Genomic DNA, 18,263 nt, shown 5'->3' with positions numbered 1-18,263 from the left:
TTCCCCCACGTCAGACTCATAAAGATCCAGCCACAAGCAAGGGGGTCTCTAGATAGACGGGCATAGCGATGGGGGCTTCAGGTGCATCCGGAGATACCCAGATCAGAGGGCCCCCCAGTCTCCAGCAGGATTCTAACGTCATATGGGAAGCTATCAAGAAGAGGCAGAGGACCTGGCCTTAGCGAATGGGAATAATCAGCAGGTTGCCAAAGCAGGGCCTCGTGCACATGGAACAAGAAAGGGATTGAGTTATAAAGCAGGAGAACCACTGGAAAGTGGGTTAAGAGATTCAAGGGAAAGCCCAGTGGCCGAATTTGGTAAAACTTCTCATCCTCGAGTCAACAAGGAAAGGAAAATTAGTCATATGTATCATCACATTCAATTGAATAGAAACTCTTCTGATTCTTGCATTTGGAGAGCCCGTAGTGCCTTCAACTAGGACCTCCCATGAATACTGATGTATAGTTAAATAAACAAACCAAATGGTGGTCCCTGCCTCCCAACTCCCTCCTGCTGCTGCAGGGCACGGGACCACCTCTAGGGAGGGCTCAGCCCTCTCCCCTTGCTCTGCTAACCTCCCCGACCCCTGGGACAACCCCACGGCCTGGCATGACAGCAGGTAAGATCCATGGTGCAGACTGGGTGATATTCCAGAGAGGTAGAAAAATAGGGGGAGAGAGGTAGTAGCTGAGAAGGGGCTGGGCACAGAAGACAAGGAAGTGTGCAGCCTGCTGGCTCTTTTCTTGGACACGGGGGCACCTCTTCCGTAGGGCCGGCCATCTCGCTGCAGTCAGGTTCCAGGTCTGTCAGCGAGACTTCACTTGGGGACAGTTTGCATAGTCTTTTAGGATGGTGTCTCTGAGAATGCAGAGGGGCTGTTTGCAGTCAGGATCCACACATGAGGCATGGCAGTGTCATAATCTTACCTCCTTCTTCTCTCTAAGGAGAAGGAGAGCAATCCCACGGAGAAAAGAGGCAATGCAGGTAAGGTGCTGTCCTGCAGCTATGTGAGCGTGGAATCTCCCACTGGGGAGAGAAAATTTCTAAAAGGAAGCAGTGAGAAGCATGGTAGGTCTCTGCTCCCTCGTTTCCCAAGTGAGTAACAATCTCTGTATAAAGAACAATACTGTATAAAGGTCACGTAGCTAATTTGAGCTGGACTGGGACCAGGTCCCAGGGCTCCTGAACTCAGTTCAGTGCTGGAACCGCCCCTCTGGCTCCTGTCTTGATGTAGAAACAGCAGGGCAAAAGCAGGAGGAAGCTGGCGTGACGGGCCAGCACCGGTGTGGTGAGCTTTCATAGAGGCGACCTGGATTTTAGGTTCCCAACCCAGTTTACGAGGATCGGGTAGATGTGGCTTGGTAGAAATTCGGATGAAAGAGGCCGGGGTTTGAAATGACCTACAAGGGTAGGCCTTGGCCTAAAATCAATAGTGACAGCAAGTGGCCGGTGCTGTTTCAGGTGAGCTTGAGAGAAATAGGAAAACCAGAACCAGGCTCACTCAGTTCCTTGGGCCACTCCTAATTGGCAGATTTAATCCCAAGACCAGCCTCATGACATTAGCAATAGTATCTTCACTTTGCAGATGATGAACCAGAGGTTCAAAGAGGTTGAGGAGCCTGCTCAAGTTTACATGGCTGGAAAATAGCAGAGCCAGGGATCTGCTTCAGGCGGTCTTTTCCTTAGAGACTGCTCCTGGAAGATTCCTGAGTAATCTCTCTAACTACATTTGTGACTTGCTGCAAGACCCTTAGCATATCGAGCCTCAGGTTGCTGAACTAGTTGAATCTCAAGTCCCCAAGCAGATCTAAGAGCAAATACAACTAAAAGCTTTGGAGTCTGTCCAACTTGGGTCTGTTCTTAGCTAGTTGGATGACTGGGCAGCTTACTTACTTCCCTCTCTGTGCCTAGTTTAATGAATTCCTACATATACCAGGACAGGCCAGCACATTGCCTGGCCCCGGGGGGGATCTGATGTCATTGCATTGCTATGTGAGTGACATCTCCTCCCAATCCTGCAGCGAAATGTTGCTATTTCTTTTTGGAAACAAAAGTCATGACATACATGCCAGAACAAAGGGAAAGAGGGAGTTTGACTTTGTTCCTTCTCAACAGCCCTGAGAAGCCTAACAATTTCCATTAAATACCCACAGGGGTGAAACCAGACGAGGTGGTGGTAAATATAGAAGATGGGCCAAAGAAGAAGAAAGACAAAATGCTCAAGAAGAAACTCAAAGAAGAAATCCCCAACCTGGCGGTCTTGCAAGTGTGTGGACACAGCCCTCTTGGCCATGGATGGGGTGGGAGGCTCTGGAGGCGGGTTCTGTTATTGCGTCAGTCAACCCTAGTAATGCCTTTGTCTGAACTAACTTCCTTTGTCTTCATTACAATCACGGATGCAGAGAAATGAACCTTAACAAGCATGCAAGCCCAAACAATGGAGCTTGCTGATTTTCTGTTTTCTATGTCCTCATATTAAGAAGGGGCATAACTTATATTGGTTAACTTGGATCCAGCAAGGTAATTTGCAGCGGATGAGTTCCCCTCGGCTCACCTCTCAGAGATGGACATTATCATGCTCAAAATATGATCAAAATAGCAGGACTTTTAACTCTCCCTACAGTCAGCTCTGTCAGACCAATCTTAACATTAGTCAGAGGCTATTAGCTAGAGGCATATTTATGGATATGAAAATTGGGAGTATTGAGGCTCCTGGTTGGCTCAGTCAGTTAAGCATCCAACTCTTGATTTTGGCTCAGGTCATGATCTCATGGTTCTTGGGGTCGAGCCCTGAATTGGACTCTTCACTGACAGCATGGAGCCTGCTTGGGATTCTCTCTCTCTCCCTCTTTCTCTGCTTTCCCCCTGCTCATGTGCATGTACACTCTCTCCCTCTTTATCTCAAAATACAGAAGTATTTTTAGTAAACTTTAAACTTTAAAAAAAAAAGAAAAAAAATTGGGAGTATGAAAATTACATATAACAAATTTGGATAAGTAATTTTGATGGGAGATTTGACTATGTGATTCAATTATATTACCAAACCTAAAACTCAACTTGATTTTGCATTTCTAAAGTGTATATACATAACTTCACACTTGAAAAATCCATGACTGTATGTATGGTAACAAAAACAAATATTCTGTCACCTTATGTGTAAAGAATTAGGTGCTTAATGAACATTTACTGATTTGAATGTCTTCAGAATATTAGTCTATGTCCAACAACCAAATGACATCAATTCACTATAAAAAAGTTTCTCATATTTATAGCCATATAAATTTTTTTTTTAATTTTGGTGTAGCCACACTTGTTGGAACTTCAAAGTTTATCCAAAAGGTTTTATAAATTTCAGAGTGTTGGCTAGTTCTAGGAGTGCTGACTCAATCATATTCCTTATCTTGCTAACAATAAATTAACAGTGGCTTCCTAGATTTTTCCAGTGGGTGTATATCAAGGCTGGTTTTGGAGAATCTTGGCATTTCTCATTTAATCAGTCCTGGGCCTTCCTTCCTCTGATCTCACTCTTCTCCCTTCTCCATAAAGATCTATGATGGTGACCTTGAGAGTGAATTCAACCATTTTGAAGACTGGGTGAAAACCTTTGAACTCTTCCGAGGCAAATCTACAGAGGATGACCATGGCCTCGATGGGGACCGGGTCATAGGGAAGTTTAAGGCAAGTTCCGAAGTTAACTCTTTTATTTGGGTCTCCTGTCTGTAAAATGTCAGATATGACTCAGTTCTGTTAATGAGACTGTGGTGTGGGAAGTGTGTAAGAAAATCCCTTAGTCTTTACACAAGACCCTTTCTAGAACTCAATAAGGCTTAGCCCTGTCTTTTGAGATATTTGGTTTGTGGCCAGGGAAGTGAGTTGGAACTCAGTCTGATGGGATATAAGGAGATAGAGTTGTTACCTAAAAGGATCACTGAATTTTATTTTGCTTCTTCCACCCCTGACCTACCCAATATATGATCTATACAGATCTACCAATTGGACAATTAAACCATCAAACAACACTAGCCCTTCATTCTGGCAGACTCCTGGTGGCAGTACCACAAAGCAGGGGTCGGCACTTACTCTGAACTGCGGTGTGCTGGGCCATGTGACACAGGGCAGCACGTTGGAAATAGTGTAGGTACCGCAGTTCACCACTTCTCAATCTCATAATCCTAGCTAGCTTCATGATCTTGTACTTGACCTCCCTGAGCCTCAGTGGCAGCATCTGAAAATAGGAAATACTGCAGTCAGGCTTGAAGGAGGTGGTGGGAGAAAGTACCAGCTCAGTGCCCCTTTGTATAAGGTACTCAGCATCCTATCTGATGCTCCTGTTCATGTTCCTCACCTGATAATGTGAGGGGGGTGTCACTGCACCAATACCGATTCCCTGATGTCCCGTGAAGAAGCTCAGATACCAGCAGGTTACGTGAGCTGCCTGAGGACACCCAGAGGCAAGGGTAATGCCAGCCCAGGTCATGCTGGGTCCCAGGTGATGCTCATTTTCCCAGCACTATGCCCTCGATGGCTTTTGATGGCCACGTGACCGTCTTGTTTCACTGAGTCATGCTTTGTGGTTCCAGGGCTCTTTCTGCATCTACAAGAGCCCCATGGATTCCAGCATTGAGGACTGTGGGCAGCTGAGAATCCAGCAAGGGGTTCCTCCCAACCACCCGGTCAAAGTCCTGATCAGGGTGTACATTGTCGCGGTAAGCCACCCTTGTTTACTCTGAGGGACTGTCTTAATCTGCTCCAGCTGCCATAACAAAATAGCACAGACTGGGTAACTTAAAAAACAGACATTTATTTCCTCGTGGATCTGGAGGCTGGAAGTCCATGATCAAGGTGCCATAAGAGTTGGTTTCTGATAAGGTGTCCCTTCCTGGCTCATAAATGGCCACCTCCTTACTGTGTCCTCACATGGCCTTTCTTCTGTGCATGTGTACACACACACACACACACACACACACACACACACACGCACACACACACGTGCACACACAGCAAGGGTGAGTGAGTGAGCAAGAGAGTGAGAGAGAGACAGACAGGGAAGGGGAGACCTGGTATCTCTTCCTCTTCTTATAAGGGCACTAGTCCTGTTGGATTTGGGCACCACCCTTATGACCTCATAGATCCTTAATTAGCTCCCTAAAGGCCCTATCTCCAAATACAGTCACATTAAGGGTTAGGGCTTCAACACAGCATTTTGAGAACACACACTGCAAACCATAACAGGGGTATGAAGTTTGGTTGGTAACATGCACATTTGCTGGCTTTTCACTTAGGGAAGATACTTCCCGGGCAGGTAAGACAGCTCTGGGTGGCTTCATTTGCTCTCTGTGGTTGCCTGATAGCTGGAGAGAAAACCAAATTAAGGCTGGAACAGGAAGCTCACAGGCAAGAGAGCAGAACCAGGGCTGACCAGGGCAGCCGTCACTGCGAAGTCCTCCCCCGTGGCGATGCCTCTCCGCTGTTGCAGTGAGAAATTTCATTTCAAGTGTACTTCCAAGAAAAATATTGCCTCTGCTCTAGGCTTCTTGCTTTCTGATAATGAGAGCACTACACTTTTTTTCTTTTTGTAAGTTTTTGTTTAAAGTCCAGTTAGTTAACATACAGTGTAATACTGTTTCAGGTGTACAATTCGGTGATTCAACACTTCCATACATCACGCGGTGCTCATCAGGACAAGTGCCCTCCTTAATCCCCATCCCCTGTTTCCCCCGTCCCCCCACCCGCCTCCCCTCTGGCAACCAGCAGTTTCGTCTCTACAGTTAAGAGTCTGTTTCTTGGTGGAGAGCACTACACTTTGATTATGAAACTTTTTGACCTGATTGCCTGGGAGCTTGGGGCCAGATCTAATGTTCAATCAAAGCAAATCTCTGCTGAGCCTTTGTGGCTCATGTATTTGTTTTCATCTCCTGCCCTTGGAGTTGATTTTCATAATCTTATTTGATTGCAGTAGTCTTATTTTATACCAAGTCCTTGCTTAAATTGCCTACACCCTTTTTTAGAAACATAAATGAAGCATAAAACAAAGATAAATTATTTGCTAATACTCAGGGAAAATGAAAATGTTGCCTTTCCATGATGCGGTCTCCATGTGTCCTCTGTAGCACCATGTGTCTGGCATGTTCTAATCATCAAGGATGTGGTGATCAAAACAAAACAAAACAAAACAAAACAAAACAAAACAAGGTCTCCGCCCTCAAGGAAGTGACAATCTAGTGGGAAAGATTAGAAGTACTTATAAAGAATCATTGGCAGTTCTGGGTCATCTATATTAAACACCCACCCATAGGATAGTTTAGACTACCTTTTCAACATTTTGTTCAGGAGGTCACTCATGGCATGGGAGAGATCATTAATATGCATTCCTCAGGAAACAGACCCTGTGTTCAAATAACTTTGAGAAATAGTGCACATAATAATTTTTCCCTTTCCCAACCCCTGAGAGGCACAAAGCCCATTAGCACATTCAAGGTATGAGAGAATTCCAGAAGGAAAGAAGCCTATTTAACTATTGAATATTTAGCAGCATTTCCTAAACTTCTTGCCCCACACCTTTATTCCCCCCTCTGCAGAAAATCCCACAGAACTATGGTTCTCTGGAACGTATTTTGGGGAATCCAGAAATAGAGGGTAGGAACAGTAGGAAGGAGAGGGAGAAATATCTTGGACCACAGAGATTGGAGAGGATTATTATTTATTTGCTCATTTGGCAAATATCCACACCACGCATTTCATGTGTCTGGTATCCTATAGACAAAGGCCAGGAGTACGGATGAGGCTCCTGCTCAGGAAGCAGCATGGGGGTGGGAGGGTGTGGGCTGGAACTGGAGGATGGGCAGGGCTTGGACAAGTGGAGAGTAAGTCGGTGGTGGCCCTGGTTGCAGAGAAGATAGATTCCCTGCAATTAGGGACAGTCAGTGAGTTTCACTGGCAGTGCTAGTAACAGTGATTGTGTGATTTGCTCTCTCACGCTAAGATTTAATCAACGAACTAAATAATAAGTTAATTTCGTTTAATAAAACATCCAAAAATGTAAAAAATAATACGACTTAAAAGTTACATCGAAAAAGAAATCAAATCTCCTCACCTCTGCAATTCTATGCCCAGAAATAACTTACTTTTCTTATGAATATGTAAACACATCCAGATCTATAGTTGACCCTTGAACAACATAGTGGTGAGGGGTGTCAACCCCTCTTAGTGGAAAACCTATGTATAACTTTTGACCCCCCCCAAACTTACCTCCTAATAGCCCACTGTTGACCGGAAGCCTTCCTGATTACATAGACAGTCAATTAACATGTATTGTGTATATCATTTGTATTATATACTGTATTCTTACAGTAAAGTAGGTTAAGTGTCTCACTCTTGATTTCAGCTCAGGTCATGGTCTTACGGTTCATGAGTTTGAGCCCCGTGTTGGGCTCTGTGCTGACAGTGTGGAGCCTGCTTAGGATTCTCTCACTGCCCCTCTCTCTGCTCTCCCCCACTTGTGCTGTCTCTCTCTCTCTCTCAAAATAAATAAATAAACATTTAAAAAAATCATAAGGAATAGAAAATACATTTACAGTATTATGCTGTATTTATTGAAAAAAAAAAAACCTATGTGTAAGTGGACCTGCACAGTTTAAACCCATGTTTTTAAGAATCAACTGTATTTATACTAGTCTATAGCTACATCCAAGTATTTACTTAACAGAGTCTTGCTTCATGCATTACATACTAATCTCTCTCTCTTTTTTTAAGTATCACCTGGATGTTTTCCAGATCAGTACATACAGGTGTTCCTCTTTTTTGTAGTAGCCACGTAGTGTTTTCTTGAATTAATGTAGTATCCATTTATTCATCCTTTCAACAAATCCTAAGACCCTGTTCTAGGTCCTGGAGATAATATAATGAATGCGATAGACCGTGCTCTTGCTCTGATGGAGATTACATACCAGCCAGGGGTGGTGTGGGGATGAAGACAGCATAAAAAATCAACAGAGGAACGGATAAATGAGATGAATGTCGGAGATAACTGCTACGTAAAGAATTAAAATTCAGTGATGTGACGAGAGCAAATGAGGAAAGGGGTGTTTTGGATTGAGTTTCTCCCTAAGTAATTGACACACAGGTTGTTTACAAATGTGGCTCTTAAACAGTGCCCAAACGAACATCCTGGAAAATAGAGCTTTGTGTGCTTATACATTCCATCTGTAGGCCAGAGTCCTAAAAATAGGATCGTTTCTCACTCAGCTCTCATCTCTGCAGAATTTCTCCATTTTATCACTCCTCTCCAGCCCCCTCGCCGGGTCTTCCCTTACAAAGCATTTCCCTGTGGTGAGTTAAGGCCCAGCTTGTCTGGAAGCAGACCTCACTCTGAGAAACAGACCATTACTCACCTGGCCAGTGCTAAACGCAGGCCTGATGGAGTCATGGATTCAGAGCCCATCAGTTGTGGGGTGAGCCTTTAGGTGCCCCCTTCCCCATGATTTTACGGATAGATGCCCAAGATCACGTAAGACATGGGATCAGATCTCAAAGTCATGCCTTCTGGCTCCTGTCCAGCATGGTGCTCGTTACTCTGTCAAGTGCTACTTTCCACTGGGGAGATGACTCTAGGGAAAGTTCGACTTGAGAAAAGCTGATAAGTTTTCTTTCAGCAGCAGAATGGAGAGGCTAAAGCGGTGGTTCTTAACCTTGGCTGCACACTAGAATCATCTAGAGAGTTTCTAAAAGTCCCAAAGCTCAAGGCCGATTAAATTAGAATCTGCGGATGGAACGCGGGCATCCATATTTTTTAAAACTCCCAGGTGATCTGAGTGTGCAGGCAATGTTGAGAACCACTGGGCCACAAGGGTTCTCTTTCTCCTCTCCAGGCATTTAATCTCAGCCCAGCTGATCCGGACGGCAAAGCAGATCCCTACATTGTGATCAAGCTTGGCCAAACAGAAATCAAAGACCGGGACAAATACATCCCCAAACAACTGAACCCAGTATTTGGAAGGTCAGTGGCTATCTGGGTTGTGATGTGCCTTCCTGTGTGCATTTGCTCCTGCTGTGTTTCTGTGGGGGGACTGGTGTGTATGTTGTGTGTCTGAGTGAATGTGGCAAGAGGTTAAGAGCTGACCTCTGCCTTTGGTAACAGCCAATCAAACCTAACCTTAGTGGAGAAGGGCCAGATTCTTTCCTTGGTCCCTTTAGGAATTTGGTTATGCCCATAGTTTTCCAAGAATGGTTTTCCTAGATCTCAAATTTAAGAGGCACCTTGAATGGTCATCAGATTCAGCCTCCTTCCTTTGGACAGAGAGATTTCCTTTTTTACAAAAGGCAAGTGCAGCCCAGAAAGGTTTAGAAACTTACTCAAGTTCACACAGCTCATGAGTAGGGGAGAAGGGGCCACACCTTTGGTCTTTTGTCTCCTATCAAAGGGATTTTCCATCCTATAATTTTGCAGCTCGTTTGAGGTGACCCCTGAAGTAAACCAATTGAACTGTGTCCTCTGCTTGTGTTTTGCTTTCCTGCGAAGTGTTACAACAGGCGTTGCATTTGTGCACGTTCAGGTGGATGAGGTGTTCTCCGGTTCACACAACCCTACTGCCCCTGTTTGTCTTCTAACAGGAGGCAGCACATGTTTGTGTTCTCTCCTTGGATTTGTGGACCTGCTACCTATGGAGTCAGGTAGATGTGGGTTACGTTCTGCCACGTATAGGCTGTGTAACTTTATGCAGGAGACTTTACCTCTCTGATCCCAGTTTTTCGATCAAACACTAATAATGACACTTGACTCCCAGTGACCTTTAAATGATTAAACATACAGCACGTTGTCCCCACTAGCACATAGTTGATACTCAGAACACATTTGCTTCCTTCCTCTCCCCCGTGATAATCATTTTAGCAATGGATTCGTCCTAACTTTATTCAATTTCTCTTTTTCTTGCATAACAAGGAGCGTGAGATGAACTCTCCATCAGCCTCATTTAGGTTCATTTACACTTTGGTGATCACAGTGGGCCCTCTGACATTTGATCAGAACCAACCTTTTAACACTTTATTGCTCTGGAGGAAATGAAGCAATAAATGATCTTGCCTGTTCCCATTAATGAGAATGAGTAAAACAGTGGTGCCAGGGAAACTTGCCCTTGCTTCCCTGATGCAGAGATGACCTTTATTATTGCCTTCCTTTTCTGTAACTAGCACTTCATTTCCCAGGTCCTTTGTAGTCACTTTTTTTTTTTCAACGTTTATTTATTTTTGGGACAGAGAGAGACAGAGCATGAACGGGGGAGGGGCAGAGAGAGAGGGAGACACAGAATCGGAAACAGGCTCCAGGCTCTGAGCCATCAGCCCAGAGCCCGACGCGGGGCTCGAACTCACAGACGGCGAGATCGTGACCTGGCTGAAGTCGGACGCTTAACCGACTGCGCCACCCAGGCGCCCCTGTAGTCACTTTTTATTAGCTACCTCAGTGCCATGAATTAGACTGGTTTCATGACCCTCATTTATGGCTGTGGTAAACAAAAGAAGAGTATGATGGAATATTCCCTCCAGCCTCTGGCACGGTGGTACCTCTTCTGGAAGCCCTCCATGCATAGATGTTTTGTTGGACACGTTTCTCATTGTTACTCAGGGACAGAATTTGCTGGCTCAGTCCTGCGTGTTCCAGCAGGCAAAGTAGAGGGCCCCTGTGCCTGACCTGGGGTCTGGGGAATCCGTCTTTGCGACCTCACTGAATGAGGATGTCACAGGCTCTACCCCGTGATGCCCCCGGCACCTTGCCTGCTTTCCTTTCCTTCATAGTCTCTGACATACCTTGATATGCTTCTGTGTTTTTTGGCTGTCGCTCATCTCCCCACAAGAGGGTAAGCTCCATGTGAGCAGGGACTTGGTCTAGTCTGTTCAATGCTGCATCCCTAGGACCTACAACAGAGCAGATAAATGCTCAGCAAGTATTTGTAGAAAGAATGCATGAATGAATGAACAGATGGATGGACGAACTTTCAGTTTCCAGCCAGATTTAATGGGCCCTGCCACTCTGCATCATCCTGAGGTGGTGCATGTCCACAGACTTTGGCATTTCCTCATTTTCTTAACTCACAGTGCCTGGCACACAGTGAGTGCATAATAAACGTCAAATGAACAAATGAATACATAAAAGAATGGATGAATGGGACATCTTTCCTCTGAAGCTTAGAGGTACTGAAATGTTTCAATAAGGCCCCATTTTTACCCATTTCATGATGCTTTCCCTCTCTCTTTCTTTTTTTTTAAGTCATTTCTATACCCAACATGGGTCTCAAACTCACAACCCTGAGATCAAGAGTCGCATGCTCCTCTGACTGAGCCAGCCAGGTGTCCCAAGACCTCCTCATTTCTCAACCGCCGTTATATTTAGAGGTAGTATCTCATTGACACACAAGTTGATATAAGCCTAGCTTTTCCCCCAGTGACTGGAAGTCCAACCATGGTGAGCTATTTTGGGTAGCTCTTTTAATGACACTCCAGTGAAAAGTCAGGAGAGGTTAATCTATGAACACTCCACTTGGGAAGACGGACCAAAGCAACTGGGTCTTCTGTCATGGTTGCCAGGGTAGTTAAGCACTTAACAAGTCTTCCTTGCTGGTAGCAGCTGTGTGACAGCCAGCCCCAGAGGTAGTGGCTGGAGACTTCCTTGTGAGACACGTCCAGAATATCAAGTATAGTTGGGAATCGACATCTTGGAGCCCCAGGCAGTGCTGTGCCTTCCAGTGGAAGACACGTGGGTTTCTTCCCCGCACAGCCCTATCTCTAGACCTGCCGAGTCTGTTACAGTCAGTGGAGCCGTGGTGTTTTTGCTTCTTTCTCTCGGGAGAGGGTTAATTGGCTCAGGGCTGTGCTAGGATTGCAGTGGCTGCCACAGTGGAGGGTGAGAGCCAGGGCTAAGCGGGTCTGACCGCAAGGCAGCAGCCCAGACAGGCCTGCGGACGTGGAAGGAAGTAACGGGGCCTTCCGTTCTCCCTTCCTCCCCTTCTCCTCTTGGCCCCTCGCTCACAGACCAGCCCACCCCACCTGTCCCAGGGCAGCCAGAGTTAGAAACAGCTGGAGAACACTGGTGCGTCCTTGACTGTGCTTTCGAGAAGATACTTCACCAAATCCACTCAAAACGTATTTCTTAATTATCTCCTCTAATGCTCAGCAGCATGGATAACACATTGTCCCAGGAAACCCCACAGCACTGTTTTTCCTTTCAGCACCTTGCATTGGTGTGGCATCAGGGAATGAGCTCAGAGCTAGGGGGTCAGGGAGCTGGCACTGATCCTAGTTTGACCTGATTAATGGTCAGGTGCAGGCAAGTCACTTATGTTCTCTGGGTTTCAATTTCCTTATCTGTAAAGTGAAGAGGTTGGATATGCTGATCCCTGAGATCCCTTCCAGTTCAGAGGAACATTCAATTGTGTGCTCTTTGCAGGAAAAGCAAGGGCTTCAGCAGTGCAGCTGAAGGAGGCAGGTCTCTGTTGTCGAGGGGCTCAGAATTTTCCAGAGATGGCTTTGTAGTCCTGCAATTCTGTTTTTGGGATTTTCCATCTTCTGAGGGGTTTTCATTTAAAACAAACTCAGCTGACGTTCCCTGACAAAGGAACAATGAAGGGGAAAGGGAATGGCAATGATTGGGGACCAGTTGAATACCTAGACGCTAAATGTGTGGTTTGTGTGAACGATATCACATGTAACGACCGTGCTATATTGCAAAGAAGACATATTGATCCCCACTTACACATAAGGAGGCTGAGAGGGATGAAATAACTTTCCCAAAGTTTTAAACCTGGGAAGTTGCAGATTCAAATCCAGAATTAGAAGTTAGGGGACACCTGGGTGGCTCAGTCGTTTGAACTTCTAACTCTTGATCTCCATTCGGGTCTTGATCTGAGGTTTGTGAGTTCAAGCCCCACAATGGGTTCCCCGCTGGGCATGGAGCCTACTTTAGAACAAAAAAAAAGAAAAAAAAACATTGGAAGCCAGTTCTGTTCAAGAGCAAACCCTCCAGATTTCTCACACCCATCTTGCCGTCACCCTGGATGATTGCAGGGTGCAGCCCATGGAAGGGGAGACTATGGGCTACTGGAAACTGACCACAGAATTGGAAATTGATCGAATCTCAATGAAACGCTAAACCAAATAAATACCTGCTAAGTATTCGTTGAGTTGCTGAGTGTTGAGCGAGTTCGTGAGAACCACAGGCTAGCTAAAAGCAGAGCTGGCAGATGCTCCCTGTGTTGCCAGACGCTGTTGACTCCTAATGCCTTTACTTGGACCACAGGTCATTTGAGATCCAGGCCACGTTCCCGAAGGAGTCCCTGCTCTCCATCCTCATCTACGACCATGACATGATCGGGACAGACGACCTCATTGGCGAGACCCGGATCGACCTGGAGAACCGCTTCTACAGCAGACACCGAGCCATCTGTGGCTTGCAGAGCCAGTACGAGATGTAGGTTCTTCCTGCGGGGAGCTGGGAGGTGGGGGCGTGGAGGGGGGCACTGCTGGTGTTCAGCAGCCGTGCCTCACACCGGCCTGCTCTGGGAAGGCCAGCTGGAATGTGCCAGAGGGGTTCCGTGTCAGCAGGGCTGGTTGGGGAAATCGTTCACTGAACTCCAGGGTTGGGGCTGGGGAGGCAGTGCTGATTCAGAACCCAGGGCAGCGTCTTCAAGAGTCAAGAGCTGAATGATACACGTTCACTCAATTGGCCGGGCCCAGTGGGCAGACTTTCCTGGCGAAGACTGACGTTAGGAGAATTATTAGCAGGATACAAATACCCAAATCCCAGTTAATTATAATGAACTCTCCTGAGTGCTTGGGACATGGCAGACACTACACCTCATTCAGTCCTCTCAAGCCCGTGAGGTACTATCCCTGCCTTACAAAGAGGGAGGAGTGGACCCAGCTCTCACTCTTTACAATGATTTTGAACTCTGCTTCATTTCAAAGTATAGACTATCAGCTCTATATTTCCTTAAGTGTGTTTTATCTGATATCTCCAGAAAAAATAAAAATCTTACGAATGTCAGCCAGGAAAATATAAAAACATTCATTAGATGTCCGTGGTGTAATTTTAGAAATATTTGTCTTGAATGTAAAATAACATGTACTCATTGCAGAAAATCGAGGAAATACAGAAAAGTACAAAGTTACGCTCAAACTATTCCACCCAGACATAACTTATATAAAAAAAAGTCTGCAGTATTTCCTTTCAGGATTTTTCCTATGCCATTTTCCCCCAAAGTTGGCCTCATACCATCTATCCATGTCATTTTGTAAGCTGCTTGTTGTCACCTACTCTTGTGAGCATTAGTGACCCTAATTTAGTGTCATTAAGTATTTTTTGAAATCATTATTTCGATAGCCTAGAAATCCAGGTCGGTTTTGGGGACTTTGGTGAATGTATAACACCCCCCCTCCGCCCCCGCCCCGGGGTGTTTACACATCCAAAGTACCTGAGAAGGTGCCATTCAGAGAATGGTTGGCTCTTCTCACTCTGAAGTTAGGGGAGGAAGCCACAGGCCAGTGTGGTGTCTCTTCTGTTCAGAAGAATTTCCTGATGGCAGAACTAACAGAGAGCAGGGTAGTTTAGTCAAGGGAGTTACAACCTTCGTTCGGTACATTTTTAAAAATAGGGGCACCTGGGTGGCTCAGTCAGTTGAGCATCTGACTCTTGATTTCGGCTCAGGTCATGAGCTCACGATTTGTGGGTTGGAGCTCCACATGGGGCTCCCTGCTGGCAGCATGGAGCCTGCTTAGGATTCTTTCTCTCCCTCTCTCTGCCCCTTCCCCACTCATGCCTGTGCTCTCTTTCTCAGAAGAAATAAACTTAACACAAATAGATGAGAGCCCCCCCCAAGAGCACCCCCAAACAAAAACAAACAAGAGCACCCGTTTCTGGGGAGGCCTGTGTATGTATGGCTCTGGGCATGGCTTGGATGAAGTTTTCAGGATCCTCATGCCTCTGGCACAATGTAGGAAAACCGCTTTATAGTTATGTTTTGATTGATTTAAATACTTAAGTTTCATTCTGATGGATCCTGTGTCCCAACGAGCAGAGAAGTCAAGCTCGTCTTGGTTGTGGCTCATAGGGAGCATTTCATTGCGAGTTAATATTTTTTAACCAAACAGCTGGTGTTTAAGGGAAGAAGGGGTTGGGAAGATTGAGAAACTAACCACCAGGAAAATCCCTGATTAGAGAAACAGCACATCTAGACTCGCTACCTGTGACATGAGCCTCCACTAGGATTTTGGTGGGGGAAGAGGGGGAGAAAGGAGCAAAGAAATTGAAGGGATGAGCTAGGCTTTCCTCTTAGAAGAAGTAGTCAAATGGCACTTCTGCAAGGGACAGGACAAAAGCAGAGCTGCATGCCAAGAAACCCATAGGGACAGAGAGCAGATGGCTGGCTGCCAATGGCTGAGGAGAGGCAGGGATTAAGGAACAACCACTTAGTGGGTACAGGTGTTCTTTTGGGATGATGAAACGTTTTTGAAACTGGACAGTGGTTGCACAACATTATGAATGTACTGATGCCACTGAGTTGCTCAATTTTATGTTATGTGAATTTCCCCTCAACTTTTTTAAGGTACATTGCTAAAACAAAAACAAAACCAAGAACTACCTTAGTGGACTTTTATGTCAAGCTACTCAGAAGTCCTGCTTTTCATACGAGCATGCAGATGCTGAGGTATTGACCACCAAAGAGACCACCATTAGCCCCAAGTGTATGGAGCGGCAAGAAATCGGAAGGAAACCACGGATCCCACTTCAGTGGTCCTTTTACTGGATACCTTGAGGGTATCCTCCCAGGGGAAGGCAGGCCTCACCCTATCCATCCTTCCTCCTCTTTTCAGAGAAGGATACAATGCCTGGAGAGACACCTCCAAACCCACCGAGATCCTCACGAAGCTCTGCAAAGACAATAAACTGGATGGACCCTACTTTCGCCCTGGGAAAATACAGATAGGAAACCAGGTCTTTTCTGGAAAAACAGTCTTCACGGAGGAGGACACTGGTAACTCCCACAGTGTAGCCTGCTGATGTTGCTTTTCTTTTAAAAAGTCTGCTCTGGTGGTATTTCTGGCTGGGGACTGCAGGCATCTATTGTAAAGTAATTCATGCTCGTGGTAGAAAATCACTCCTAACCCTCAAATTCAGAAATAAGCATGCTGCATGCTGGTGTTATGACAATTCTCCTTTGTTCCTCAAACTATTATTTATAATATTCCCTTTTAAGGCCGTGTCCTTTATTTACATTGTGTCCATTTTTTTTTTTTTTTGGACAATGCTACCATGAACTTCCTCATACCTATTTTTGCACACTTCTGATATTTTTATAGCACGTATCACCTAAATAGGAGTGTTGCGTTGGAAGGTTAGGCAGTAACCTCAAAATAAATATTATATAAGGTAAATCACTGGACACGATCCAAATTACCCTCACACATATTATACCAGCAACTCTCTTATTTCGCTACCAAGAAGCAGATTTTCCGTATAACATAGTGGGACATACCAGGAAGATCCCAGGGAGGCTTTCTTAAATTTTGGACGAGAGGGGCGCCTGGGTGGCTCAGTCGGTTAAGCGTCCGACTTCAGCTCAGGTCACGATCTCACGGTCCGTGCGTTCGAGCCCCGCGTCGGGCTCTGGGCTGATGGCCCAGAGCCTGGAGCCTGCTTCCGATTCTGTGTCTCCCTCTCTCTCTGCTCCTCCCCCGTTCATGCTCTGTCTCTCTCTGTCTCAAAAATAAATAAACGTTAAAAAAATTTTTTTTTGGACGAGAAAAGAAAAGCCACCTTTACTTTAACGACGCAGAACAATTCTTATAATGCCGTTCCAGTCCATTTGATGCAAATCCATAGGGGCCAGGCTACATACCTGCAAAACCTAGGTTCAGAGCGTCCGATGCAGAGAACCCAATTAAGGACATATTTCCGGATCTTTTCACACTGTTATGTTGATCCCACCACTTTGATGCCAACATTTCTTTTCACCTTGTTATTTGACTTCAGAAACCTCTTGAAGGTTTTTGCAGGCAGAGTACTTGACATTTGAATAGTGTGTTAATAACATATTAATGAATTTTTGTTGAGAAAAATATTTTTTCACAATATACTCTATTAAAGCCAATTTCGTTCCTTGGTCCATATTCTACATTTCACGATGAAACCATGTTTTTGCCCACCAGAAATCTGAAAGGATGTTCATCAAATCTGTACTCGGCTGATTAAACTTTATGACAAAAGATTTAGTTCATTGATTATGTGTTCATTCCCATCAACTTTTGCTGATTGTAATTATTGCTGTTATGAGATCTGCCTGTGTGTGTGGCCTTTTTCTAAAACCAAGCTCAACTTCCAGATGTCAAGTTAGGCCATTCTGAACTTTATCAAAACAATTTGATTTTTTTCCAACAATTTTTGTGTTATTTTTGCAAGTACTTTTTCTACCAGTAGTTTTTATTACGTATTGCCTTCTTTGATAAGATGACAGGTCAGAGAACCTTTCCTGTGAGCAGTTGTGTTGCTAGAAAGGAGCAACAATGAGGAAAGACAAGACCTCCATGAACACATATTGTGTGATTTCACCACCTTGTTCAGGGTCACCCTGATTCACCAGGCCCTCTCACACTATGGCATTAGCAAACAATCTTAAATCTCCAGGAAATATACCCTTTCCAGTGTCTTGAAGCCAAGCTTGTAGTTCATAGACTCTAGAGAAATCTGATTCAAGGGGCAAATGGAGCCCTGGACTCTGAGACCTTGACTGCTCTCTGGTCTTCTTCTCAACCCATCTCACTTCCCATTCTCTAAACCTCCTGTCTCTTTCCCTTCCCTTCCCTTCACTCCACCCCACCTCTTTCCATTCTCTTTTTGTCCTTGTTCTCTTTTGCTCTTTTGCTCTCTCCCTGTGCCTCAATATATTTATTTAACCTTTAAGGAAGAGTTTAAAAGTGCACCCGACAGCCCATCACTGTTCCATTACAAGCACTTATAGCTGACAACTGTCTTTATTTCTTTTTCTTCCATGCAGATGAGACGGTGGAGTCTTACGAGCACCTGGCCCTCAGGGTTTTACATTCTTGGGAGGATATACCAGAGGTTGGGTGTAGGCTGGTTCCTGAGCACATAGAAACTCGGCCGCTGTACCACAAGGATAAGCCAGGAATGGAGCAGGTAGTGGCCAAGGCAGTTCTGGCCCCAACTGGAGTGTTCACCCCCAAGGAATAGGGCTTCATCCCTAAAAGTTAATCTTATG

General features: G+C 45.3%; 1 protein-coding gene across 1 annotated transcript in view; it reads left to right on the top strand.

Moving 5' to 3' along the window:
* FER1L6 (fer-1 like family member 6) overlaps positions 1 to 18,263 on the top strand; it is a 155,406-nt gene that overhangs the window by 114,160 nt on the left and 22,983 nt on the right. Inside the window, exons 28-35 of the mRNA XM_045453740.1 lie at positions 945 to 984; positions 2,154 to 2,266; positions 3,547 to 3,678; positions 4,581 to 4,706; positions 8,868 to 8,995; positions 13,286 to 13,456; positions 15,859 to 16,019; positions 18,039 to 18,181. Of these exons, the coding sequence (XP_045309696.1) occupies positions 945 to 984; positions 2,154 to 2,266; positions 3,547 to 3,678; positions 4,581 to 4,706; positions 8,868 to 8,995; positions 13,286 to 13,456; positions 15,859 to 16,019; positions 18,039 to 18,181 (1,014 nt within the window). The remainder of the gene's footprint in view (positions 1 to 944; positions 985 to 2,153; positions 2,267 to 3,546; positions 3,679 to 4,580; positions 4,707 to 8,867; positions 8,996 to 13,285; positions 13,457 to 15,858; positions 16,020 to 18,038; positions 18,182 to 18,263) is intronic.

Source organism: Leopardus geoffroyi, chromosome C3, assembly GCF_018350155.1.
Source record: "Leopardus geoffroyi isolate Oge1 chromosome C3, O.geoffroyi_Oge1_pat1.0, whole genome shotgun sequence".
NCBI lineage: Eukaryota > Metazoa > Chordata > Mammalia > Carnivora > Felidae > Leopardus > Leopardus geoffroyi.
Note: the sequence above shows the minus strand (reverse complement) of the source record. Positions and strands in the feature narration are given on the sequence as shown.